Source organism: Cucumis sativus, chromosome 3, assembly GCF_000004075.3.
Source record: "Cucumis sativus cultivar 9930 chromosome 3, Cucumber_9930_V3, whole genome shotgun sequence".
NCBI classification, from domain to species: Eukaryota; Viridiplantae; Streptophyta; class Magnoliopsida; order Cucurbitales; family Cucurbitaceae; genus Cucumis; species Cucumis sativus.
The window spans coordinates 12,935,629-12,962,933 of NC_026657.2; the positions used below are offsets into that span (position 1 = coordinate 12,935,629).

The 27,305-nt window shown below is 33.0% G+C and overlaps 3 protein-coding genes across 7 annotated transcripts; 1 reads left to right on the forward strand and 2 right to left on the reverse strand.

Moving 5' to 3' along the window:
- The first annotated feature begins 777 nt into the window (after positions 1-777).
- On the forward strand, positions 778-6,212 carry LOC101211090. 2 transcript variants are annotated; one of them, XM_011652869.2, is made up of 10 exons: positions 778-1,056; positions 1,940-2,120; positions 2,573-2,709; positions 2,892-2,936; positions 3,069-3,122; positions 3,321-3,425; positions 3,527-3,730; positions 3,937-4,022; positions 4,518-5,557; positions 5,653-6,212. In XM_011652869.2, the coding sequence occupies exons 2-10, from the start codon at positions 1,940-1,942 to the stop codon at positions 5,931-5,933; spliced, it is 2,133 nt and encodes a 710-aa protein (XP_011651171.1). In that variant the 5' UTR covers positions 778-1,056; the 3' UTR covers positions 5,934-6,212. The 2 variants fall into 2 exon arrangements, with proteins under 2 accessions (XP_011651171.1, XP_011651170.1); XM_011652868.2 differs by having other exon boundaries at positions 796-1,056; positions 1,899-2,120.
- Positions 6,213-7,659: 1,447 nt separating this feature from the next.
- LOC101214961 (mitogen-activated protein kinase kinase kinase YODA) lies at positions 7,660-15,299 on the reverse strand. The gene is made up of 12 exons (XM_004140722.3): positions 15,008-15,299; positions 13,086-13,909; positions 12,155-12,886; positions 11,758-11,845; positions 11,593-11,655; positions 10,811-10,971; positions 10,601-10,676; positions 10,124-10,183; positions 9,935-10,042; positions 9,343-9,582; positions 8,996-9,087; positions 7,660-8,876 (listed from the first exon to the last, which is right to left on the reverse strand). Exons 2-12 carry the CDS (start codon positions 13,637-13,639, stop codon positions 8,360-8,362), a joined length of 2,691 nt encoding a protein of 896 aa, XP_004140770.1. The 5' UTR covers positions 13,640-13,909; positions 15,008-15,299; the 3' UTR covers positions 7,660-8,359.
- Positions 15,300-22,812: 7,513 nt separating this feature from the next.
- On the reverse strand, positions 22,813-27,116 carry LOC101214719 (silicon efflux transporter LSI3). Of its 4 annotated transcripts, none has more exons than XM_004140721.3 (5): positions 26,863-27,040; positions 26,340-26,538; positions 24,109-25,418; positions 23,819-24,008; positions 22,813-23,309 (listed from the first exon to the last, which is right to left on the reverse strand). In XM_004140721.3, the coding sequence occupies exons 3-5, from the start codon at positions 25,297-25,299 to the stop codon at positions 23,047-23,049; spliced, it is 1,644 nt and encodes a 547-aa protein (XP_004140769.1). In that variant the 5' UTR covers positions 25,300-25,418; positions 26,340-26,538; positions 26,863-27,040; the 3' UTR covers positions 22,813-23,046. The 4 variants fall into 4 exon arrangements, with proteins under 4 accessions (XP_004140769.1, XP_011651172.1, XP_031738919.1 ...); XM_011652870.2 differs by having other exon boundaries at positions 23,030-23,309; positions 26,453-26,538; positions 26,863-27,116; XM_031883059.1 differs by lacking the exon at positions 26,863-27,040 and adding an exon at positions 26,539-26,679 and having other exon boundaries at positions 23,030-23,309; positions 26,340-26,394.
- Between the last annotated feature and the right edge of the window lie 189 nt (positions 27,117-27,305).

Genomic DNA, 27,305 nt, shown 5'->3' on the forward strand with positions numbered 1-27,305 from the left:
TTTGAAATGATTAATTGGATTTCATTATGATTAAATGATAATGGTATTTTTATTTTATTAAAGTTGAAAGGTATTATTAAAACTTTAAAAGATTCAAGTATATTTTTTTAAAAAAAACAAAATGTTAACAATTATCATCCAAAATCAAAGGTCAGGGTATCTTTCTTTTTTCTTTTTTCAATTTAAAGAGTATTATTGATACTTTTGAAAACTTAGGAATATCTTTTACTGAAAGCACAAAGTTTAGGAGTATTTTGATAATTTAGCCAAAAATATGTCAACCATAGTTACATGGATCATTCAGTTACTGTATGGACAAGAAGATGTGATTGATTTAATCTAAATTTGTCTACTTGAGAGGAACAAGAATCAAAGAATGAGAATAAAAAAGAAATCTTTTGATCAACAATCCTCACTAGAATGCATGAAAGGAATTGAGACACGACCCTTATTTGTATGTTTTGAACCTCAAATGAGTTGAATAATGTGATTTCTTATTTTCTGGAGCTGTGGAGGTCCCAACGTAGTTGATTTTGTTGTCATAAAATGAAAAGAAGAAGAAGAGTTGATGGCAATGGCCAATGGGTTTCTCAAAGGAAATAAGTTAGGAGTAGTTGGGCTGAAATAGAAAAGATGGGCCGTGAGTTGCCCGGCCCAACATCCAATTTTAGTAACGTACGCACGTTAACCGCGCGTGCGCCTGTGTAATATCCACGTCATATTAATTCCAATTTTACGTATTTTTGAAATTGAATTTTTAATTTGTAATTTGCCGGAGTAAACCAGGAAGAGAACAGAACAGGGCTTCATTTTTGTGCCTTTATATTTTCTCCTACAAACCTTCGTTTTCTTTTCTCTCTGAAGAAACTCTCCCAAACAAAAACTAAAAGGAAAAAAAAGAAAAAGAAAAAAAAACAGCTTCTCTCTTCTCCACCGATCACTTCCTCGAATTTTCCCGGCCCTCTTCCTCCGGCAACTCTTCCCAAATCCTCTCCCAATACGATCCGATCTGTCGGTTTATTTCTTTCTTTGAATCGATCTTTCTTGTTCTTACTGGTACGTGAACCGATCACACTCACTTTTCTTTTCTTTTCTTTTCTTTTCTTTTTTTGGTTATTTTTGTTTAAGCGTGTTGCCTTTTGTATGTGTTTTCTTCTTCTGTCGATTACAGATCACATGCCCGAGTTCTTGAATTGGTTGTTTCGTTATTTTCTTGCTAACCAATTTTGGTTTCGGTTCGTTTCGTTTGTTTTAGTGTTTTAATTGATGTCCCCAATTCATATTTCTTTGGTGGTCTGGTAGATTGATGGATGGAACGTAGTGTGTATGTCTATATTGGGCTTTTTCTAATAGTGGACGTAGCTTGACTGTTGTAATGATGTGAGATTTGTGTAATTAATTTTGAATGAGATGGCATTTAGAAAATGCTGACTTTTATTCGTTTCTTTTCCGTTGTTCTTGATTTCTTTCGTCGAGTTCCCAGAAGTGGTTTTGTTAATGTTGGGGAAAACCTATTGAATTCTCTTCGTTTTCTTATGATATATATTTTTTTTGTATGATTAATTTTTTCTTTTCTAGGATATATCTTTTTAATAAATTACGGATAATAGTTTTTTCCCCTGTTATAATCAGTGGAATGAATTCTTTACTTGAGGGCCAACAGTTGAATCTGGCGTGGTCATATGTTCATCTAGAAAGTTTTTTTGCCCTTTCTCCATTGCAAAGTTTTTTCTGTGTGCTAGCTCATTCTTAGTGGATGGAGAGCTTTCTTTCTTTTCTGTATGCAGCACACTCTTACAGCTAAGAGCTTGTGCTTTATCTCTGATTGGTGTAGTTGTATGGCTAGGGTCGCTAGGTACTGCTTTCCAGCATGTAATGTATTTTCTTATATTATGCAGTGCTCCTGCCCTTGAATTTTGGGTTTAAAACTTGTGTGTAGATGCCAGTTGCAAAACTCAAGGCCTCTAACTATCCAGATGTGATGAAACCGGAGGAGGGAAATGACTCTCTAGACACTATTATTAGACAGGCAATCGGAAAAGAACCTTTTCTTTCTTTCTCAAGAGCTGGTGAGAGTCCAGTCCAGTGGATTCAACTACTTCATGCTCTCGACCAACAAGGTATTAGAATTGTTCAACTAAATCAAACTGCAATGAAAGGGCTCTCTCTGAAATGTTGTTGTGCTGATAGTTAATTCTAATCTTCGGAGTATTGGAGTGGCATATTATGCCCTTTGGATGTAAGATTATTGTGTTACATTTACTTGCATTTCAAGTCAATGGTATAGAATAATCCTTTGGTATATACAACATTTTTGGACATGCTCAGTGGCTGGGATCAGGAACAAATCTGCTTGAATTTCTTTAGCATATTTTTCAAATTTCTTCTTTTTGTTAAGCTTTGTCATCTTTTGCGTGTATACGGGCATGCCCATGCCTCTGCTCTTTATTGTCCATACAACAGTATTCATATGCAATAACAAAGCCTCCTAGAAGGGAGTCAATTTTTCATTTAACGAATATTATTCTTTAATAGCTTTGAGACATATTTTGTCTTTTTTTTTTTTCATCAGAACTCCCAGGTTGGCCTTTGCTGTCTCCTTTAAAGATTCAAATGCAGAAGTGTGAGAAGTGTGCCCGGGAATTTTGCTCAGTTATCAATTATAGAAGACATATAAGAGTGCATCATAGGCTGAAAAAGCTTGATAAGGTGTTTCTTTTCTACTCTCAGATGTTAATTCTTTTTACTTTTATGAAAATCACTTGACATGTTGTGTTTGGAACCATGTGCTTGCCGACTAGTAAATTTTTTTTGTGATTTTTCCTTCTAATATTCTTTTTTCTCATTGATTTCTTGCTTGCTTGAACATACATGTTCTTTGCACTTTGTAGGATTCTGCCAAAAGTAGGGATCTACTGGCAGCATTCTGGGACAAGGTAATCTTTGTCCACTATCCTCGTCCATTTGTTTTACGCAGGCTCATTATTTATTTCAAAACTTGTTCATTGTTGTCATCCTGTATAGTTGAATTCCTTTATTAAAAGCTCATTCATCGGTGTCTTATACAGCTAACCTGGGAGGAGACAAAGGAGGCTGTCTCATTTAAGAACGTTTCAATTGAGGCAAGTTTTAACTCAGCTTCCTTACTTTATTTTTTTTAATCTTGAAATTCTTGAATAGAGCGTTTGTATCCTTTTCTTTGCAGCCTTAAAATCATTGGATAGAAATAAAAAATGAACATACTCTGAAAGAAAATCCTTGCAGTTTTTAGATACTCTGTTTTGTATTCTCTTAAATGATTAATGTCTGTAAACATATAGGGAATACAAGGGTCAGCCGTAATCAAGAATCTGACAGCTATCATTGGGAAACCAGGATTTTCTGCTCTACCACATGTCTATTTGAGGGCAGGTTCTGCCCTTTTGGTATGTTCATGTTCCACCAGCCTTTATTTTGGGATCCATTGGTCATCAGTGAACTATTGTGAATGAATATAAATTTTAATTGCATACCCGAACCTTTTCAGGATATTGTACAAGGTAGACCATCTAGGTTTCCGCTATCTTCCCAGGAGTTATTTGAAATTCTTGACAATGCAAGCGAAAAAACGTTCCTATGTGGAACAGCTGTCTCGATGCAAAAATATATATTTGATGGGGATGCTGTAAAGATTGGTCTTGAAACTAAAAACTTAGTTGCTTGCATGAGCTTCTTGTTAGAAGAGAAATTGGTAAGTTGTCTACCTTTAATTTTTTGTACGTTGATCAGGTTTTGTCTATCTGATAGTTATTGCTTCATTGCAGATTTCGGTTGTATACAAGTAATATGCTGTTATGTAATCATATACTCATATGGACTTGATTGCCTTTTTTTTTTTTTCTCTTATCTCTCTCTTTTTCTTGGTTCATTAACCTGTGACTTATTGTTTTCTTTAAGGTCAAAACATGGCTTGCTGATAAGGATGCTGAAGCTTTAAGGTGCCAAAAGTTGCTGGTAGAGGAGGAAGAAGCTGCTCAAAGGAGGTACATCTATTATCATCATCTAAGTTCTGTCCGAACACTCACGGCTATCAAAAAAAAATATATCATCTAATTTCCCATTCTTTTTTGGTACCTTCCTGTGAATTCTTACTAGAGTAGCCTGATCTAGCTGGATATAATAGACCTTGGTCATGTAGTCAGAGAGTAGGTAAAAAGTATTCTTACATCAATAGTCATGTAGCTAGATCAATGGTAAGTGTGCTACTTGATAGAGAACAAAAATCTACTCTGTTATATTATTTCTTGGTGAGGAACAAGATTATCTCAACCAGTATACTTCGACTGTATGATTATCCTGGTGTTCTTAAGAAAGACACACGAACTAGTATCTCCTTGTGGAGATTCATTGAACCCTTAGGAAAAAAAATACAAGCAAAATAACCTTGTTAAGAATACTTACTGTTCAAAAACTTGCTTGTGAATTCTGTGTACTAGATTGCTTGTTCCTCACTAGTGTAGTCAAATGTAACTCTGTAGACAAGCGGAGTTGTTGGAAAGAAAAAGGCAGAAGAAGCTAAGGCAGAAAGAACAAAGGTCAAAGGAGCAAAAACTTGAAGAGAAGGCTGATATCGAGGGGAGTGTAGATGAAATGATTGAAGATGGGTTACTTGAAGAATCATCTAGCCCTCAGACTGAATGCCATTCAGAAAGGGACTCTCTGGGGATATTGCCTGATCACACTCCATCTTCTATTGAAACATCTCAACATTCTCTAACTGATGAAGATGAAGACTCCGAGTCTCATTCTGGGTTTCATAATGGCTACCCTGAACATCTTCCTGCTGATCACAATGGTGAACAGCAGAAAATACAAATGAATGGCCATAAGCATGTAATCTCCCAGTGGCAGGCATTGCCTAAGACACAAAGGGGACTTTCTAATGGTTATCGTGCAGATCAAAATTATCAGGGACTCAAAAATGGAGATATGCGAAGGCATGGAAACCATGTGCAATCAAGGGCTGCACCCATTGTTAATGGGAAAAAGGTATGGAGCCGGAAGCCAAAGCCAGAAAGAGATGGAGATCGTTTTCAGGCCAGGATACAGGAAGAGGCAACGACCCAGGCAGAGGAAATTAAGAGCCATGAAGTTTTGATAGGTTCTATTTCAGTGGCATTAGGAAATTGCAATCAAGAGAGTAAAGATCCAGTTGGAACCCCAGATGATTACCAGGACGGTCATCAAACGCCTAAGAAGATCAATAATCATTTGGAGAAATTCGTTAAGCCAGATTCAATTCAAACTGCAACAAATCGAGTGATGGTTAAGCTTTGGAGGCCAGTTAGTCGTAATGGAACCAAATATGCAATGCCAGATCAAAGTGAAAATGGCGAGTCTGAAGCTGAAGTGACAACTGAAAAGCTAGAGGATCAGGCCCTTCTGAATGTATATTCTCCACATTCCTTGGATGGTGACACTGCAGACTTTGGAAACGACTCTTTTATCCAGGAAGAACCTGCACTACCCGTTGGCTTGGAGTTCTCTAGTCGTGCTGCAAAAGCTTTCCTTGCACAAAGTAAGTTCACATTTATTTTTTACTTCATCTGGTGTGAAAGGTGATAGTTGGCAGTTGCCATAATATCCAAAACTTGAACTGTTTTGTTGATACAGGGTGGAAGGAGGCCATAACAGCCGATCATGTCAAATTGAATCTACCCTCAGATTCTGAATCTTCTGGATGTTTTCAATTGCAAAATGAGAACGAAACCAACTTCGACAGAGGCGTTGTTGTTAATAATGGCAATACAATTTTGATAAATTTGGAGGCTCCCAAGTCCTCAGCAAATGAAGCTGCTGGGAAGACCACCACCAAGTTCAGGACAAAATTTGAAAAGGGTGCGAAGATAAAGTACATTCCCAAACTTCGAACTACTACTACTACTACTACCTAATAACGAAGACAGAATGGGATTTAACCCACGAGTTGTTTTTCTTTTACATTCTTTGCAGAGCCAATTTTTCCAATGGTCTTCTGTCTTGGAAGTTGAAATTTTTCTTTCTTTTTTGTTTCCTTCACTGGGAAATCTTTTATGATTATGTCATTTCTGTCAGGTTGCTGCAGCAGATTTGTTAGCGAGGAAAATTCCTTATTTTTGTTATAATTTTCTAGATGTTCCTGTAATATTTTTGTTATTAGTTATGGAAAAGGTTCATCCTATATTTTTGCCTTAGCCTTTCTTTTTTTCGCTGGTGGCCTATCCAACTCCATTAGGATCGAGAGGTACCAAATATCGAACCAAATTATATTTGTTAAATGGCAAAACTATTGAAAAGATTTACAAAAATATATGTATATTTTGTAAATATTATTTAGAAAAGTCTCTTTGTTTAATATATTCCCTTTTTTTTCCTTTTGGTTGACAGCTTTCGTTTTTGAAAAATTTATAAAGGTGTATACGAAATTTTCAAAATTTTCACAGGAACTGCCTTGTAGTTGTTACATTTAAGTTGTTTTTTTGAAACAAAGACTATTAAAGACATCCTTACTGCAAGTACTAATTTTGTAGTTTTCATTTAATTAAATTCATGCTATTTTAAAATCTCTTATTGGCTACCTTTTTACTATTTCACATTTATATCTTCTTTTTTTCACTACCATGTTTACTATTTTTTATATTTAAACAATCTTTTACTTTAAACCCAAACTGTTATACTATAGGATTATATATTTCAATTTTGTAATTCAAAAATTTGAGAGATAAATACATACATCTTTTTAACATGCATAGGGACACATATAAATGTTTTAAACCAATAAATATATGTATGAATTCTTATAAAAAATTGAAACTATTTATAAAATATAGCAAAAATTTTAATTATTATAAAGAGTTTGATATATTTTGTAAATAGTTTTAATTTTTTTTGTCTATATATTAAATCCTATAATTTGATATAAAATCTTCAATCCCTCCATGGTTTTTTTTTTTTTTGGTACATATACTCAAATATAATGGTTATATACAAAAAAAAAAAAAAAAAAAAAAAAAAAAAAAAAACTGTAAAGTAAATGTGAAGTTCTTGAGTTTACAAGTTGACAATTTAGGGATTGTAGGTGTATAATTAACGATGGAACAAAAGTTGGGAGAAAAGAAAAGCCAATAGAAAACAAGATTTACTTTATAGAAAATTAAACAATATATTATTTATTTAATAACTCAAGTGTTATCTTTAAGATTTTTCTAACTCGAAATGAAACACAAATGATCTAACAATATACACATATTGATTGGCTTCATACTTGGTGCCTTAAATAATCTCAGATTGTTCAAACATAGGTTAGTACCTCACATGCACGGTAGAAATTAACACTTCATTGGTGTAAATAACCTATATATTCTAAAATGAAATGACACACAACTATGGAATGTATATAATTGTAAATATTTTATTGTAATAAGTAGTTTTATTTCCTTGAGATCTATTCGTAAATATTCCCTATACTATTATCTTTCATCCCACATCAATAGCTGATATAAAGTATCCCTTCTCTTTCTATTTTCACAATTCTACTCTACATGATACGGAGCGATAGTACCTATTGTTCTTATTCATAATTTAAAGCATGATAACAAAATTGGAGTGCATTCAATAATCGAAGTAAAACTAACATAAAAATGACAGCCATAACAGAACTTTCACAAATCATTGTAAGGGGCTTTAATTCCATGAACTGTACAAGTTCTTGATTTTCTTAATAAGATTCATACAAACTAAAAAAGGCAGTTTCATTCCTTCACCAACTGTACACCATAATTTATCTTTCCTTTTTGTTTTTTTGGTTGAAAGGAAGAAGGTTTTAGAGAGATGGTAGGTAGTTACCATTTGTCCCTTTGGTCTTTCTCTATATGATGATCTAAAAAAATGTACATTTGTCACTGATGTAAATGCTTTTCCTACTTCAGGAGCTCCATGTTTGGGTGGGTACTTCTCTCTATCTCTCTCAAGTAACCTCCTTTTCACATTGGATCATCACAAGTCGTCCCGCTTGAAAAAAATTAATCTTTTTGCATCTCAGATTAGTTGGTCAGATGATAAATCGATCATTCGAACGCTGTACAAACCAATACATGAGGTAACCACCACTGGACCAAATCGAGCCAGATGTTAATTTTAGTCACACAGCTGAGCCTTCTTATCCTTCAAAAATCAAATTGTATAAAGAATTTATCTCCCACTTGTTCAGTCTACTATTCCTTTCCCCTCTGTTCTTATTAACTTCTTTTCGCAGGAATGATTAGGTAATAACAGTCTTTCCACTCCAAAGAAAGCTTCTTACTCCTCAGAATCAGCTCTTAGTGGGTGGATGCATTCAGAGTCAAATACCATTCATGCGACCCGACAATGTAGCGCTAGGACTCAAATCAAGAGAAGGATTTGCTTTCACATGATCCCTCAGGAGCTGCCGAGACACTCGGTCGGCCAAAATGTGTTGGCCATCATACACCTCACTGTAAGCAGGCCGTCCGATCTGCTTTCCCAAGACTTCGTTTTCTGGTATCATTTCAGAGAAGATGTGAGCCCCAGGCTGCAACCCTCGGAAAATATCGGGATTTGAATCATGGAAGGAGATACCGCTGCTGTATGGACTGCTATTTAAGGATTTTGGCATGCTTACAAATCCTTCTTGCAAGTATATAGTTTGTTTCAGGTGGTTGTAAGGAATTGCACCACCACATCCTGTCAAAGGTGTGGATGATCCCGACATGGTTCGTGGACTTGAAATGGGTGAAGGAGACATTCTTCCACTAGGGTGTTGAGGAGATCGTGAATGCAAAAGAGGGCTTCCGATTGGCGAAACAGGACATGATATGTTTCTGGAAATATTGATTTCACTGGATGAAAAATGAAATCAGAAATAATCTTAGCCCGAATCAGTAAAATATTATTTATTTAATGAATTACTTGTTTTTGGTTGGGGATTGGGTTGGCCGTTGGGGAGAAGAGAACGAACCTGGCATGAAGAACAGCTTTTGAGACTCTTGAAGAATGAACTGCAAGTCTACCATCCGAGTCCATAGAAGTAGTCCGTGATTGACCAATACCCTGGAAGTGATTAATGGACAAAACTCAAAACCAAGATGGAAAGAAAAGGGAAATCATTTCAGAACTGATGAAAGGAAGAAACCAGCAAGACAAAAACGGTTAGACTGAAACACAGCTCAATCATCAATCATATGCACTATGCAAATTAAGAGAAGCTGTACAGACAGAAACAAAACCCACAACCACAAGAGAGCCATACACTTTCTGAAACAATACGCTGTGATGAATCAAAATGCAAAGCGAAAAGGTGTGTACCAAAATCTTCACTCCGTTTGTAACTCCAGGAGTTGTATCAGAAGGTTCAGAGATCAAAATAGGCCTCTCTACAGGTGCAGCATGTTTGACAAAAGGATGCTCCAAGAGTTGAGCAGCTGTAGGTCGATGATGTGGGTTTCGTTGCAGACATAGTCTAACAAAATCCTTCCCATCATCTGAGAGGTGCTCTGGAATTACAGGGAGTTCCTTGCTGTTACCAATCTTAAACATCGCGGCAACCTTTAACAAGAAAATAAATGTCCCACCGTCAGAACAAAGAACAGGGTACTGTGTAAGAAATGTCAGAGAGCTTCAAAGAAACATTCAACATAGACTACATACGAACCCAAGAACTTTCAGAAGAAAAAACAATAATGTGCAAAATAAGACTTGTGGGTACAAGTTACAATCAAAGCTTCTAATAATAATTAAAATAAAAGATCAAATACAACAAAGGCTTCCCTTTTAAAAAAAAAACACAACAAAAGGCTTTAACAATTTAAGAGTGCTTTCGCATAGAGATTTGGTAACAAAGTGTATTTCCTAATGTTGAAAACACTGTTATCGCTTAGATATTTAATAGCTTCCTTACCCCTTCGTACTGGCTCCATGGTGGCTTTGTAGTAGCCATCTCCAGAACAGTACATCCAAGACTCCAAACATCAACGGCAAGGTTGCAACCATTTGAGTTCTTTATTACCTGGCAAAATATTGGTTCAGACATATGATGATATGAATCAATTCGTTATTATTTTTGCTTAAAGATACAACAAATTCTCACCTCAGGTGCCATCCAGTAAGGGCTACCCTTAAACGATAGTGGACATGATTGACCTGTGATCTGTAGAACCAAAATAGCAAAAACTTTTAAAGTAAATTCTAGAATATGTAATGTAAATATAGTAGATATATATGATGAAAATGTGTATTTATTGATGATTAACTAATAGAATCCTGGGTTTTCAATAATATATATTTTTCATGAACATAATGATTAAATAAAGGGAAAAACACACACACACTCCCACACAATTTGTAATTATTATGGAATAATATTCAATTTTCCATATTACAATGGACTCCAATTATTAAATTTTTATAATAACTTCAAATATTGCTTCTTACGTACAAATCTGATGTGCACAAAATGGTTGATAACTGGCTCTATAAATTTAATGGATGGAGAAGTCAAAATAGAAATGCTTTCAAAGCATGTAATTTGAGGCTTAATAAAGGTAAACTCTGTGAGCTATCTTACATGCTTCGCCATCCCAAAGTCTGCCAGTTTAACACGACCGTTCGGGTCAACAAGTATGTTTGCTCCTTTAATATCCCTGCAGAGGTCAGAAGTTCAATTGTGCACCGAAGCCCACAAACAATGTACAATAAGATTGTAGTAGTTACTAACGCATGTGTCAGAGAAATCGTGGGCGTAGATGTAGATGTTTAAAATTCACATCACAATTACCTGTGCACTGTAGCTTTAGCATGCAAATATGCAAGTCCTGATAGTATTTGTTGAGTATAGCTACGGATTGCTAGCTCCCCAAATTGTCCATACTCTTGAAGTAATTTATAAATGGAACCACCAGATACATATTCCAAATATATATAGAATTTATCACCCACCTGTTACAAATGTTTCAAATGACTAAAATAAAAATACAAATAAAAGAAGGAAGTCCAAAACTAGGAAGATTATATAAGCACTTAGATCCAGATTTCCATCTACACCCATTGTATGCAGCAACAATGGTTAATTGAAATACAAATTAGGTCTTGAGTCAGATCCTATGCAGTATAGATGCTTCACCTCCAGGACTTGTCATCATTGAAAAATGTGAACTATCCCAGTTAAAACAAGGGTCACAAAAGAAATCTTGTCAGCTTTTCTCTTGGTCCAAGGACAATGGGTGTGGGTGCCGGTGTTCAGAAAAGCAACCCAGGTGCTCTACCAAGTTAGAAAAGTAACCTATTCTTCAGTTCTTTCAATTTAACACGTCCAATAGGGTAATGACAAGGCAATGCAAAGGTGTTTAATACGATTTATAGCATTAAAAAATCATTATCTTGAACCTCCCTCCATCTCTCTCTAACCCCCTCCCCCCCAGCAGGCCTCCATTCTGAATGGAGGAAATTTCATCCATGGAAAGGAGAAGAAAACCAAGATGACTGCCTCTTCGCAACATCCTCCCTTGATAATATTATAAGGAGAATGTTAACAGAAAAAATAAAATTAGATGTACTCACTGTTTCGGAACCATAATACTGCACGATGTTGGGATGCCTCAAACGACTCAGTAAAGCAATTTCCTGCCATAAAATAGAAAAATAAATTCTTAATAAAACATAGAAATACTTTAGGGTGAACAAACAGAAGCACTAGAACGGATCCGCATAAAATGGAATTTGTACCTGCATTAATTGCTTAGCACTTTCCCTAGACTTCGCATCATCAGAAAATAATGTGACCTCCTTCATTGCACACATCTCTCCACTTTCGCTAAATGATTCCAACAATAAACCAAAAAATAAAATAAAGTAAAATAAGAATGCAATATCGAAAGAAAACACAACAGAATGTTAAGTACTACTATCTTATCTGTGGTAGAAACCAACCATGTTAGGCACAAAAAATGACAGGCCTCAGAGCAAGAGAAATAAATGACATCAATACTATAATCAAGGTATCATATCACTTATATAGAATAAGCTATATAAGTCTATAGCATCATGACTAGCAATGAAAATGAACAAGCTTTTGCCTGAATCAATGAAATTAAAAAATTGAATGTTTACTCTGTTCACATACCTATTAAAACCGACATATACATGCCCAAATGTGCCCCGACCCAGTAGCTTCCCCTTTTTCCAGCGTGGACCTGGGCTTGCTGGAGTCTCTGTCCTTCCTGGACTTCTAGGCACTGAAGGAGATGTCACTGCCGAATTCGAATGTGAAAATGGAGAACAGATTGAGATTGCTATGGGAGGAAGAGGCAAACGATGAGTTTGTTTCTCATCAGGCCAGCATGTTTGTGACTCAGCAGGTGGAGCTCCTGCTCTAGGATGAATAGGTGTGACAGCACCGCTTTGAATTCTGGAACTAGGACCAGGGCTAGTCATTCTGGAACTAGGTACAGGAGAATATTCAGGGCTACCCCTACTTTGTTGCCAAAAAAAGTGGCCCGCCATATCACCTCCCATAGAGTTGTGCCCTGAATTGTGACCAGAACCCGGGCTAGAACAATGGCCAGATCCACCTAAAATGACATCTGGGTGAGATTTTCCAGCCCAAACAGCGGCGTTCATGACTTGCTCAGTACTAAATATCCTCATAGGACTTCTAGAGGGACTAGACATAGAACTATCTGGTGCGCTAAAGAAGGCCCCATGACGAGGAACTTGTAGATTTGTTACGTTGCTGCTTAAAGGCCTCCGTTTAGGTATTGAAGAATTCTTATGAGGAAATGGAAGACTTTCCGCTTTCTTGCCTTCTTTTAAATTTTTTTGCACGACAGTAGGAGATTGATCTTTGAGAGTTTCACTTCAGAAAAATCCACCAAAAATGTAAGGGACAAGGAAAATAGTAAGTTAAAAAAACAATGCTACAAATGCAAGCTGGCAGCTTAAAACAGGGACAAAATGGGGCAAGTAACCTTATTCAACCATTCAATAAAGAATAAGAACAATGAAATGGTCTCCAGAATGAAAGATAAAGGTGAAATAAAGGTAAGAGAGATTACCTAGGTTCAGTAGAACCTATCACAGTTCTAGCCCCAATGTCATAGTCAGTTGCTGGAGGACTACGTTGACGTGAATCATTGGGATCATCACTATCACTTGAGGACTCACCAAAGACTGAACCAGTGACCAAGTCTCCATCCAAATCTGCAGGATCTGGCCTACTTCGAATACAAGCAGGTCTAGGAAGGGGTAGGAATGAGGATGTCTTGGAGCTTCTCTCTAATTTGGATTTTGCTGCCACACTAATCCCAGAATCTGTGCGACCTACACCTACAGGTCGCAAATCTGGAAGTGGAAGTTTGTGAGAATGCGTTCTTTCAGCAAAACTTTGACATCTAGCTACTTCTTTGGAAGGTGATGGTGATCTTGATATTGGTGATTTGGACCCCTTCTCAGATACAGTGTCACCACCACGTTTACGAGAACTTCCTGATCTGCTGTTTACTTTACCTTCAGGTGAATTCTTAAACTTTCGGTGTAATGAGTCGATGAAACTTTCTTTACTTGTTTTCTTCTTCACGTCTTTGGACGACTTCCCCCACCATGAAGGCATTTTTCTTTTGTTTTAATCCAAAATTATGTGGAAGAAGCAAAGAAGCGGCTCTAAATTGAGCTCACTCTCCAGAGCGAAAATATTTTGTAACAATAGATGCTAAGAAGATGTTACACTTCCAAGGCATCTGACAAGTAAATGATACGCTTCAATACCAAAAGTAGCTTTCACCCCATAGGCACACCCTGGTAAAGCTTTGATTGAGTATCCAAACTACCACTTCAACTAAATTTTGAGAAGGCCCAATAATCAATTACATGTAACAAAATCCTGCATGAAAAGGAAGTGGAAGTTTGAGTACTTAAGATATCATGAAGATGATGTATCTATATATACAAACATATTACACACACACACTTCTAAGAAGAAATGTCCTGATAGCCAGAACGAAAAGTAAGCTTGTGCATGCAGGAAATTCAGGATTTCACCACTTCAGGTAAAACAAACATGTTTCAAGCAGACTCTGTATCCATTAAATTTATATTCTTCAGCTGGAATACTGCAAAAACTGGGTAAGTTTCTCTTAACCTTTGGAAATCTTCCACATCACATGAATAACCGACAATCACAATCTTACAGTTCGAGTCTGAGGTTGAAAGTTGAAAAGTAGAGGTAAGGCTATTGGACAATTAGAGCATTTCTTGGTTGATATGGTCTACAATAACAAAATACTTTTGAACATTTAAATTAAGAGAATAGTGGACAGATTTCAAGCACTATTTGACTCTCGTTAATAATCCCCAAATCTATTTCTTAATTGGAGACAGTCAGATTTCTATTATCTTATCATTGATAAATTTGAGATGCTTTCACAATCCCCAAATCTACTTCTTAATTGGGGTTATAACATTTTGTCCCATTTCTCACGTAATTACTTCTATTGATATAAAATATAGTCCATGATCGGCATTAAAAGAGAAGTTCCATGGATGGATATAAGAAGGAAAAAACAAAATATAAACAAATAAAGAATCCTCACAATAAAGGAAAAATTAATGGATAATGAGAGCTTGAGATCATTAATGTACACCGGCCGAACAAGTAAAAACGATAAATAGTCAACATACATATTACATAATCAAATCCAAGCTCTAATCACTTATATCATTCGATAGAAACCCAAATTCCCACTGCAACAAAATGAACTTAACCATTCACTTCCAAATTTACTCCTTTTCTTCCCCACGACTGTTCAAGAAATCAAACAACGAGCTACACGTCCATATCCCCCAAGACTCTACTCAACAATACAGATCTACCAAGAATCTAATATAGACAAACTAACCCACAGTGTCTAACGTAACTAAAACCAGATAATCAGTAATTTTACTAAAATTAGATTAGAATACTGAAATGAAGAAGTGGTACCTCAAATTTTGGAAACTGCAAATTCCAGTAGAATCCCACTATACTCGCCCAAATCCTAGTGAGGTAGACTTCAACAATAATTCAAAGTGAAGAGAAAAATTAGTGAAAATCGAAACCCTAGTAATCTGAAATCACAAATTATCAAAACCGAAGAAGCGTTGCATCAAACAATCTTTCTCCATTTTCATGTTGAATTGAATTTTGAGATTGAGAGAAAAATCGCCAAAAAAAAAAAAGAAAGAAAGAAAGAAAGAAAGAAAGAGAAAGACTAAAGAGCGTATGCATCAGCGAACGACATGGAGTTGTCCGAAAGTTCATATTTTATTAATTATATTTTAAACTTTAAAAATTAAAAAAAGGCGTAAATAAAATAAATTATTTCATCATTCATTCATTGCTTCTCTTTTCTCTTTTTTTTTTTCCTTTGTTTTTCATTTTCTCTCTCTCTATAACCTTTCGCTTTAATAAACTTTATTTTTAGTATTTGATTTTGTATCTAATTTTTCAAATTATTTTAATTCTTACGTAATTGTCATTCCAATCTTAGTTTATGTCAAACATATAATACTAATATTTTTTCATTCTAAATATTACTAATAAAGAGAAGGGATTATTGTGAAAAATATTTAAATACTTTTAGATTCAACTTAAACAAATTAAGTATTGTTTTTCTAAAAAAAGAAAAAAGAAATATTGAGTGTTGGACTTTTTTTTTTCTTGTTAAGGTGGCTGTGAGAATATTGACACGTGAAAATTATAATTATTTAATGCTAAATTTATATTCTTTTTTACAACAAAAATTCATAATGGATTTTTTAATTAATACAATCAAATTGTTAAAAGATTATATAGATGAATCAAGAAAATGGGTGTGATGGAAACTCCTTTTTCAGTTCAGCTATAAATAAAATGGATCCTTTGAATATTGGACGTGTTTGATTGGTTAAATGGACTTTTGTTGAAATGTGACAAAATATATTTTGATATAGAATTTTTTAGATAAATACCATAGTTGTGTACGAATATGAAGTTGTTGTGACAAAATTTCATTTAACTTTTAAAACTTATTTTAATATAATTTCATCCATAGTGTTTAATTCAAGTTTGTTTATTATTTTCAAAATTGCAAATCAATTACATATAAAAAAATTATACGATTAAAATCACAATTAATGTATTTGTAATTTTGAACGAGATAATACGAAGTATAAACTATTTGTCAAATAGTGTATAAACTTATGAAAAAATATAGTTCAAAACTTTAGTAGAACCTAAAATCACCACCGTGATAAATATTAAAACAAATTTATATATTGCTCCATTTTCTAACCTAAATTTTGAAAACATTGTTAAGTTTGGAAGTTAAGAAATATTATTTTTTTTATATAAACAAAATAAATTAATTAATAATAAGTAATTTCTTTTTATAAATATAAAGAAATAAAAAGACTAATTATTAGTGGGTCCTTAATTATTAAGTAAATAAGTGATGATGTCTAATGTAGTAGACTTCATCATTTTGTGCCCTTTACTTATTTATATTTTTTTAATATAAAGTTAGAAAATCATATGGATTGTAGCAAATGCATTTACTTTTCCAATACTTTATTTTTAAGAAATCGAATAACCAATATTTAGAATTAAAAGTAAATTAAAATAGCACTTTAGACTTTATATTCTTTATACTTTTTAATGTACAAATATGATTAGTTCTCATACTCCATAAATATTAAACTTTGTAATAACCGTTAGTTTAAATTTAATTTTAAAAAAAGTATTAAAACTATATTATATAATATGTTTAATTTTCAACCTATAATTAGTTAAATTTGACGTAAAAAATTAGTCAAATTCGTTTACTAAATTTAAGCATAGTTTTAAAGTTACCATTTAAAAGTAAAAAGAGTAAATTTAAATATTTACAAGAGTATATAGCTTAAAATATAATAAATCTCAAATATAATATTTCGATAAAAAAAAAATATTTTATATTTTATATTTAGAGAGTTTGATCGTGCTAATTGTCAATTAACTAGAATAATTTTGGTATCAAATAAATAAGGTTTTTTAAAAAAGGTTTTTATGAGAGAATATTCAATGAATGGCTACATATGTTTGTTTGGAGTGAATGTAAATTGATATTCACAAAAGTAAATTTAAAATGATTGGATTGCTAGTTCAAAATTTTAATTAATTGGTACACCTCAAATTCTGTAGGTAATAACATTTCGTTTTTTATTTTTTAATTTTTAAAATTAAATCTATAAACACATTTAATTTGAACAACTAAATCTATGTTTTGATAACTATTTTTTATCCTTATTTTAAAACTAAGTCAAATTTGAAAAATAATAAATTTTTAAAAACTTGTTTTTGTTTTTGAAATTTAGCTAAAAATTGTGAAATATTATACCTAATATTAATAAATAAGAACAAAACGTGAACACACCTAAATTTCCAAATAATTTTGATCTCCATTTCTACCACTCACTTCTAGAGAGGATAGATATCGTTTGAAGATTCTCTCCTTAAGATGGCAGTAAAATTAGGGTATTTGCATTTTGCAGTTGGAAATATAAAATAAAAAAGATGAAACACAAAGATTCAACCAAAAGTAAGATTGGATTAATATGTATTTACTCCTAATTTTTTTAAGAAACTATCTTAAAGAATTTATTGATTGTTAACTACAATCAACTATTATTAATTAATTTATAAACATGTTTCATATTAACGCATCAACCAAATATATATTTGTTGAACTCATAATACTTTTAATGATCGAACAAAATTTACCTTAAACTCTTTTAAATACTCGTGAGTTTAAATATTAGTTTAGGTTAAATAATTTTTAAATTAAAAACACTTCTACACATTTAACACACTACTTTGGTATAACATTATCAAACCAAGTGAAAATTTTGTTTTTTTGTAATTCGTTTTAATGAAAATATATTTCACTTTGGGAAGGACCACGATAACTACATCTTAATCTCGTACAACTTTTTAAAATAAATATTTAATACGTAACAAATATTAATTGAATAAGTAAGTGAAGATATTTATATATTTGTATAATAAAACATAATAATATTGTAGTTTCCCAATTAAGAATTAAAAATAACTATAAGGAAGAAAACGAAAGGGCTAAGTTGAAGTAAAAGAGGTAACATACAATAACTAAATAGTGAGAAGCCAATGAACAAAACTCAATTTGAAGTGAGAGATAAAACAGTATAATTGAGTGAAAATGTTAAATGTTAAAAAGAGGTGGGTGTTATTGAAATTGGTAAAAAAGAGAGAACAGAATGAAGGGACTAATGGGGAAAAAGTAAAAGTTAAAGAAGGGGGTAGAGAAAAGGGAATAGTGACAAATTGGAGGGGTGAGTGAATTTGTGAACTTGTAAGAGAGAACATGAAAATGAAAATGGGGAGAGAATGCATAATATTTTATGGGAGCAAGAAAGGTAAGGCGTTGTGTTGGTGATGAAAGAAGGTTGGCTAATCTATATACCAACCAAGGGAGATGTATCAGCACTTAATTCAGAACGTGGGAGTTGGATATGCACCTTCGCACTTGCCATTCGGCCCCATTTTCATCTTATATATTTTTGAACTTTTTTAATTGAGAAAAAGAACAAGAACAAGAACGAGAACGAGATATTTTTTAAAAATGCTTCACACTTAACAAGCTCCTAATAAGGAGTGAGTGTCCATGCACAGTAAGTATCACGAGTAATAACATCAAAATGAACATCTTCGTTCAAACAAATAGTTGCGTCATAATTCAACTTAAAAGAGTCAATAAGAGAAGGAGTTGATCAATTGACAATCCAAAAAAGTGATCATTCCAGTAAGAACACTGCCAACTAATAGGATCAAAGTAAGGAGAGATATGGGCATGGAACACAGACAGATTGATTGCCTAATATGCCAAATTGTTGAAGCAATGAGAGTATAGAATGTGAATTTCGAGGGAGTTCAAAGTCATACAAGCAAAAAAGGGAGAAACAATATCAGAATATTGAATATTATTTTGCTACTCTCTACTTTCTTTTTTTCTATCTTATATTCTTGTTACGTTTTAATTTCGTTTGTGTTTTTAAATTTTGGTTTATTTAAAGAATTTTGTTAGGCTGATCTCTCTCTATTTTGTTTGATCTCTCTCTATTTTGTTTGATCTATGTACTTCTAAAAACTAACTATTTTAATACCATCGTTTTCATTATTTTATTTCTATAGTTTTTCGTGTTTTGTCCAATTTTTATAAACGTCGTTAAAATTTGAAAACATGATAAACAAAATTGAAAACATTATCCAACCGGCCCTAGATTTTTCAGAATGCAAGTATTAATAATTTTTATATACGTATAAATTTTGTGTTAATATTTTGAGAGTAAAGATCAAGAAATGTCATTTATTTAAGTATAAAAGTCCCAATGCATACTTCTAAAGAAATATAATTTTAATATAAGATATATTTTAGGGTTTAGATTTTCATTATTTCAAAATGTTGTTTCTATAATTTAAGTTTTGAGTTTGGTTTCAAAACGTTACCGAACACATTTTTTACTTTACCTTTTTTTCTTTTGCTAATTTTAATATTTTTGTCTATTAATTAATTTAAAAGTGGTAAAGAAATTAGAATGGGTTAAGTTTCATTATTTTTATAAAAGATTTTTACTTCATAATTATTATAAATTTGTTTAATATATTTAGTAAAATATCAAGGTTAAAAATGTAAATCTCCCAACACAAAACCAAAATTAAAGCCTTCCTAAAATTTCAAAATTAAAACTTGAAATTATAATATTTTCAAATATGAAAACTAAATTGAATCAAATATAAAACATAAAAATTAGTACAACATAATTTGGAAGCCTACAACTGAATGGAAATTATACAAAAAAAAAATATAGGTTTTTTTTTTTTTTTTGTCAAATTGTACAAAATACTCGTAAACTTTGTATTTTGTGTCAAAAATACCTTTGAATTTTCAAGTTTCAAAAACACAACTTTTATAAAAAAAAAAAAAATATTAAGAGCACTCCTATCCATAGTTTTAGATAAAAATGGGTAATGTTTTGTTTCAAAAACACTAGTGAACTTCCAAAATCGCTAATACTCCTTTCAAAAATATTCTTAAAATTTAAAAGTTCCTAAACTCTTTAACCTTAAAAGAAAATAAAGCTTTACAATAAAATAAATTTGTGTTGAAGATTTTATAAGCTAATAAAATCAAACTAAAACACAAATTACATACTCATTTTTTCTTCACATAGACACTCTCATTCTTTTTCTATTTGTTTAATTCTTATACCAATTTTCTCACAACAAAATATAAACTAAAACTTCATGTTAAAATATAAAGAATTTAACAAAATCTCACATAATTTTAAAATAAAAATATTCCCCTAAATTTACCAAAACAAAAACAATATATCTAGCTATTTACACATACTCAACTACAAATGTATAACATCCTAAAACATATAATAAGTCTTAAAGATCTCACTTGGTGCTTTATTATTTCTCATGTGTACGTGTATGTGGTTACTAACACAATTTTTTTAAATTCTAAAATTATTTTTCATGTTGTGTTAGCTATGTGTACTTTTGTACATTCAAAAGTATTTTTTAAACTTTCAAAATTTAAACATATTTTAAAACACGTTAGTTTAAGAACAATTTCTTAAACTATTTTTAATACAAACGTTAAAGTTGAAATAATTTATTTATGATTATGATTATTTATTATTTATGTAAAGGGGATTTGCATGTAATTTAAGTACATATGATCCGTTACGGATCTCCTATCTTGAATTTGGGCCGGCCCATTATTTTCATGTCTTGATTGGTTTACTTTGTCAGCCCAAATGTATGTGTATTTTCTCAAAACTTAATGAAATTTCAATTTTATTTGGTATGAAATGTAAATATTTTAACAATTTCCCCCCTAAAATTTATAGTTGAAATGGATGAGTTTTGGTAAAATTATTAAATGGTTAATTTGTTCATTGGACCAAGTTTTTTTGGGGCAAGACAAAGGAGGAGGAACAACCAAAACCAGTTCCTCTCTCACTTCTTCATGGCAGATGAGAGGAAGAATATAAGAAGGAAAAACAGTTTTTCAGAATAGAAAACAATCTTGAGACCTGAGAGGATGTGTCAACGATGCAATACCATGAGCGGTTTTGTCCTCAATAGAGAGACTTTGATATCAGCTAAAGAGCCCTTCTTTTTTTGTTCATCATATTTTTAGTTTCTAATATATCAAAATTCATCTCAAGCAATACATTTAAGATTTGACCCCAACCACTCGTGCTCGACCATAGAAATACCTTCCAAAATCCCTTTAGCCGACTAAATTAGTTAAGAATCAAAATTGATATTCTCATCTGTAAAATCAATTTTGGGACTATTTTGTAAAGGCACACATCATAGTCTTTATATTCATAGATTCAAGCATTAATTCTTATGATAACTAAGATGTGATCACATCCTCTCCTTCTCATATTTTAGATCATTCTTATAATTGTTTTAAGAAAATAATATTTCTACGCTGAGGAATGACTCTTACATAGGGATAGAGTTTCATTATTCTTTTAAATTTTAAATGATTATTTTTTGTTGTTTTAAGGCGAAAAAATAATTTAAAGATAAAAGAAAGGATATTAATTCTATTCATCATCAAAGAATAATCTTTCGTATTGAACCAATCTGATCACAAGGAAACAATAACATGTTTTTCCAATTATATTGAGCGAATAAATACTATGCTATTTTCCAATTTCAAGGGTACAAATTGTGGATCTCTAAAAAAAGAAATCACCAAATTGTGTTTAAGATTTTATATAGTGAGAAAAAATATACCTTCTTTAGTTCTACAATAGGTACGTCAACGGGTAAAATTGTTGAGTTTGAAAGCTTAATGACCTAAATACAATTAAAATAATATTTCCTAAATAAATATGGAAGAAATTAGTGACAATTAGTGACTTAATTGCAATAGAGGGGTTTAGTCCGAGTGCACTTGAGATAAGACTTGTGAAAATAAAGCTTCCTATAGTACACTCATAATTACTACCTTCAATATGCCCTCTGTGCATGAAAAATAAAACTGCCAACACCTTTTCTTCAATGGTTAGGTTTTTTCAAGAACTTTTCAAGGAAGTTATTCTTACACTTTAATTTGAAGTGGGTTCGGCGCAACTCTTTCAGAGGAGAATGTTATGCATATCTAAGTGGGGCCTTATTTCAGAAAATTTTTATCAAAAGTTTGTTCCTTGCCTTATTTAGGTAAATGGTGTCAAACTGATCCCCTTGCAAATTTAGTTTCAAAGGAATCAAAAAAATTGAGGTAAGGGTTCAAGTTTGGTGCTCTTTTTCAAAATTATTTACGGAGTACTCGAGTGCATATTAGCTTAAATTGAAATGCATTTATATTCTCTTTATCGTTTTTAGTCTGGTTTGGTGATGTTTTGACTTAATTTTGTTATTATTCCAACATTATTAAGATTTTATGTCATTTTGTATTTCATTCTCTTATTTGGAGAGTGATGAATACATTTTGGGTGTGTCGAATTAGAGTGTACCTATTGATCTCTAGTTGCTTATTATATTTCATTTTAATTTGAACATTAGTACATTAGTCTATATTCAGTGTTGTTTTCATTATTAGATGACAAAAGTAGATTCGGTTTAGTTGGTCTTTTTTTTTCCTTTTTTTTCAAATTCAAAATAATCTTACAGAACAAAAGTAACTAAAAATATAAATATAAATAAAGAGAAAATGAAGGCATGCATCGAACAAAAAATGGCTATTTATTGGTTCATTTCCATTTTCAACTCAACCATATATTGAACATTTGTTTCATACTTAAATTTGTACAGACTTTTCAAGGAAACATTCTTCATTTATATATATATATATATAGATCAACTTCAAACGAAATCTACAATTCTAACCTTCATAAAATAAAACTTTATTATAGCAAAAAAAAAAAAACAATAAAATAAGGATAGTAAAGACAAGAAAATCATTTTATAAGAACTAAACCAATGGCTGTGACAATAAGAGTTGAGGGAAGTCCAAATTTAAGATGATTCCAGAAGGATAAATTGTAGCTTAGCTGTGGAGTGCGACGAGCCTGTTCACACACAATCAAGTTGGCAGCTGACCCTAACAATGAGAGATTTCCAGCTACAGTACTGATCCAAGCTAAAAGAAGCCATGCCCGTTTTTCTTCGGTTGGAGAAATTGCAGCAGCCGATGCAGCGACTCGTGCTCCAAGCAGAAGAACTAACAATATGACAACATAAAAGTATAAGATACAGTTGCACTTTCGTAACGACTGACAGGTCAACCGAACCAGAGAATTAAATCAAGAAAAATTATGTAGTCAACTCTTTTTATTCAAGATTTAATCAAATGAAGATATTAATTTGTTGAGTTAGTACCTATCTACCCTAGATAATCATGAAATCCTGAGCTAACAACCTGGGTTTTTTCCTGTCCGTTCATTGCTTTATACTACGAAAACGAATTTGTGTTTTGTCAATATGTTCATAACCTCAATCTTACTCGTACATATCAGATGCAGTGATCGTCTAAATAATCAGATATTTCTTCACAGATTATTTTGTGCATTTCAAATCATCCAACACCAAAAACATGCAAGTAACAAACTTCAGGGTTTCTATCCTATATTGGAATCTTCATTCTATGAAGGCTATAAACATTCAGAAGAGGAAAATGGAAGAGGTAAAATATGGAAAGCAAGCAACAGTAAGAGGAAAAGTAGTCAATACCAGTAGGCACGTTTGAAGCCAAGTTTGAGAGGTACAGTATGACAAGAGCAAGAACTACAGTGCCAGAAACACGATCAATCTGTGCATGCGGCTCCATGAAATTCCAAAAAGCACTTGGCAATCCAGTTTTGTTAAATCCATCAACCGTCATAAACATCCCACAAAAGAAAACTAAAAGTGAATATGAAACCTGTGGAAATAGTAAAAAAAAAAAAAAAGAATTGTTAAATTTCATCGAAAAACTAGAATTTGTAATGATTAAAGATGGGCAAAGAAATAATGGTTCAAACCTTTTCTAGGCATGGCTGAGCATCCTTGAAATCAAGAACCACAAGAGCGAGTGCAGCAGTCACGGCAGTCCATGACATATCCAAGCCCATCAATAAAGCAACAAGCATTCCTACAGTCACAAGATAAACACAGGATTTCCATGCAATCCTTCTCCATTTGGTGCTCCAATGTTCCTTCCCTTCTGAGGACTGCAAAATTACAGGTTCTTTCTGTTTTTCCATTGAGTTGAGGCTCTTAGAAGAGAAATCTTCTTCCCTTTTCTGAGTAGACGCATTGGGCAGCCACTCTTTTGAAGCATCAGATATTCTTGCCGGCTCCGTCATAGTACTATGAGACCTGCGGATTTCTTCATTATCTTTTGAACTTACTGAATTTCTTATAGTTTCCACATTTGTGTTCGAGCATGGAGGACTTTGTGCGTTCATCAAATCCAATCGAGAATCCCATTCTGCAGAATTAAGGGATGGAATTTGTGAGTGTGATAATCTGGCTGGTGAAAATCTGTGAGAAAGAACATCTTCATCGGCAATAACTTCTGGTGATGGATCTTCTTCATCCTTCTGGACAGATAACAATTTCCAGTACATGATAAGAATAATTAAAGCATTTACAACAACACCAACAAGCATAGCTGGGAGTATTCCAATCACAAATTGCCCAAAATGAATTTTACTCTGGACAGCTATGACCAAGTTTTGGGGGTTGCCAATCGGTGTTGCTGAAGAACCAATATTTGCACTCGATGCAAGGGCAAGAAGGAAGGGGCGGGGAGGAAGATTATGTTGCCTGGCAATTTTTAAAACAAATTCAGTCAAAACCACACATGAGGTGTCATTGGTGAAAAACGCACTTGAAATTGCAGATATCAGACACACTCGACAAATTAAATCCTTTGCTCCTTTACTCTTCCACGACAGCACCTTACCCAAATACTTGAACATATCAGCTCTTTCAAGATAAACACTAACTACCATTGTTCCAAACAGAAGACCAAGTATTGGGAGATCAATGGCCGCATATGCTTGTTCTGGAGTTAGGACTCGAAATACGACCATGAGCATTGCCCCTAGGATAGAACCTGCTGTTCTCCCAATTGGTAGAAATGGGATAGCAGGGAAAACAGCTAATAACCAGAAGACTGCGAAGGCAATTGAGCCTAGAATGACTTTTACAGTATGATCCATGGCCATGTTTGCAATCAGATTCAACTCGAGTCAGCTTTGAACCTGATTGACTGGAATTTATTTCGAATGTCTTTTCCGCAACACAGTACCTCAGTATCTTGAATCAACTACTCATCCAAGCCAAGCTGAGAAGAAAAATTAGTTTAAATAACTTAAACAGAGTCATATGAACAAAAATAAACTATAACCAAAATGATAGAATGCAAGGATAAGGGAGACAAGGGAAAAAAAACAGTACTACAAGGAACCTGCTATTTAGCTTGAAACGATGACAAAATTTCTGAACATAAACCATCAGTGAAGAATTTATATATGAACCATCTAACTTTCTAAAAGCTAAACTCTAAGAGATAAATGTTGATTGAGCCAACTTGTACCCATTTCTTCTATATTTTAACTTTGAAGATAAGAAGTCCACTTGCCATGTAACATTAATTTAGAAAAAGTTCAAGCAATATATTGGGAATGAATATTAATCTAATAGCTAGAACTTTTAGAAGTAGGACTCATACAATTGTATAGAAAAGAGCATGGTATCCAACAGTACTAGACACTCTGCTTTTTCACCCACTTCTAAAACAGATTACCAACTGGATCGTATTTGGGTAGTGACATTAGTTTCTAAGTAGCCATTGCCATGGAATTAAGAACCCAAATCTTCAAAGAATAATAGTGGAAATACGAAATTCATTGACCAATAAGAATAAGAGATGGGAACCAAATTAAAGGTAGCAAAATTAGATTAAATTACAAAAAGTAAATGCGGGTTTTTCAAATACTTCAGGAAAGGGCGGCTCTAAGCTCTCATGGCTTAAAAATGGAACTTCAAAACCTCCAATACAACCAATACAAATACATCCCAGATTGAGAAGTTTAACAAATTCAAGTTTAAAAGACAAAAGATTAAGAGGGCCCCAACATCAAAAGAGGAAAGTGTGTAAAAATGGACTGCAAATTGATACACTACCATTGAAAACAGATCATCAAAAACTATAAAGACGAATCAACTTTTGTAACCTCCTTAGTGAAAGCTTAAAAGAACTTACAGAAAAAATTGTTTGCATCTGGATCCAAAAAAGAAGAGATCAAATCTTGCTCTTTCTGTTCGAAAACGAATAGGAATCAAATAAAAAAAAATGGATATTATGGAGGTTCTCACAGTAATTGAGAGGAAACAAAAAGTTGAACAAACTTCATTTCTGTCCACATGGTGAGCTCTCGGCTTTTATATAAAATAATGCCTACCTACATACGACAGAATTTTTGCGTCAGTAAACAATTTCATAGCTATTTCGTCGAGCTGTTCAAGTTATCTGGGAATGAGATTCCTAAATCCATTAATAAATGTAACTCCTATTTACATTTTCGTAGCTAAAAATAAAAATTGAAACAAATACTATTCATCGATGTGTTCAGCATATTAGCCGTTCATTTCATCACATACAATTAATTGTGAAGATCGTGAAGCTTTTTTTTCAAACTAATGGACAAATTGGGATAAGGGTTAGTAATAATTGAACAGATTTTTAACCCTAAAACTTTTAAGAACCATCCCTCAACAAAATATACCATTTGTCCTATCAATTTCATTGTATCCAATCTATCACAGTCAGGGGCGGGCTCCACCAATCGTCGCCGGAGCAGCCATCGATGTTTTTTGCTCCGTCGTCGAAGAAATCGCGACTTTCTCATTAATGAGTCAAAGGCCCTACAAAAGAGGGGGCCCCTTATGAAGCTTCTAGGCTGGACCAAGTCAACAGGTGCACCTGCAAACTGAAACTCAAGGTTGAAGAGACAAGTGGCGGCGGCGGCGGCAGTGGACGGTGGATCCGCGGAGGAGGAAGGTGGATCGTGGACCAAATGTGGGGACGGATGTTGGTGTTATAATTAATTGTTCTTATCTCTATTAATTTTTTTCTTTTCTTCTTTTTTTTGAAAAGTCATTTATTTTTTTCAAAAAAATTAAAATAAATAAATAAATAATAAAGAGAAGTGTTGCAATTTCTCATAAT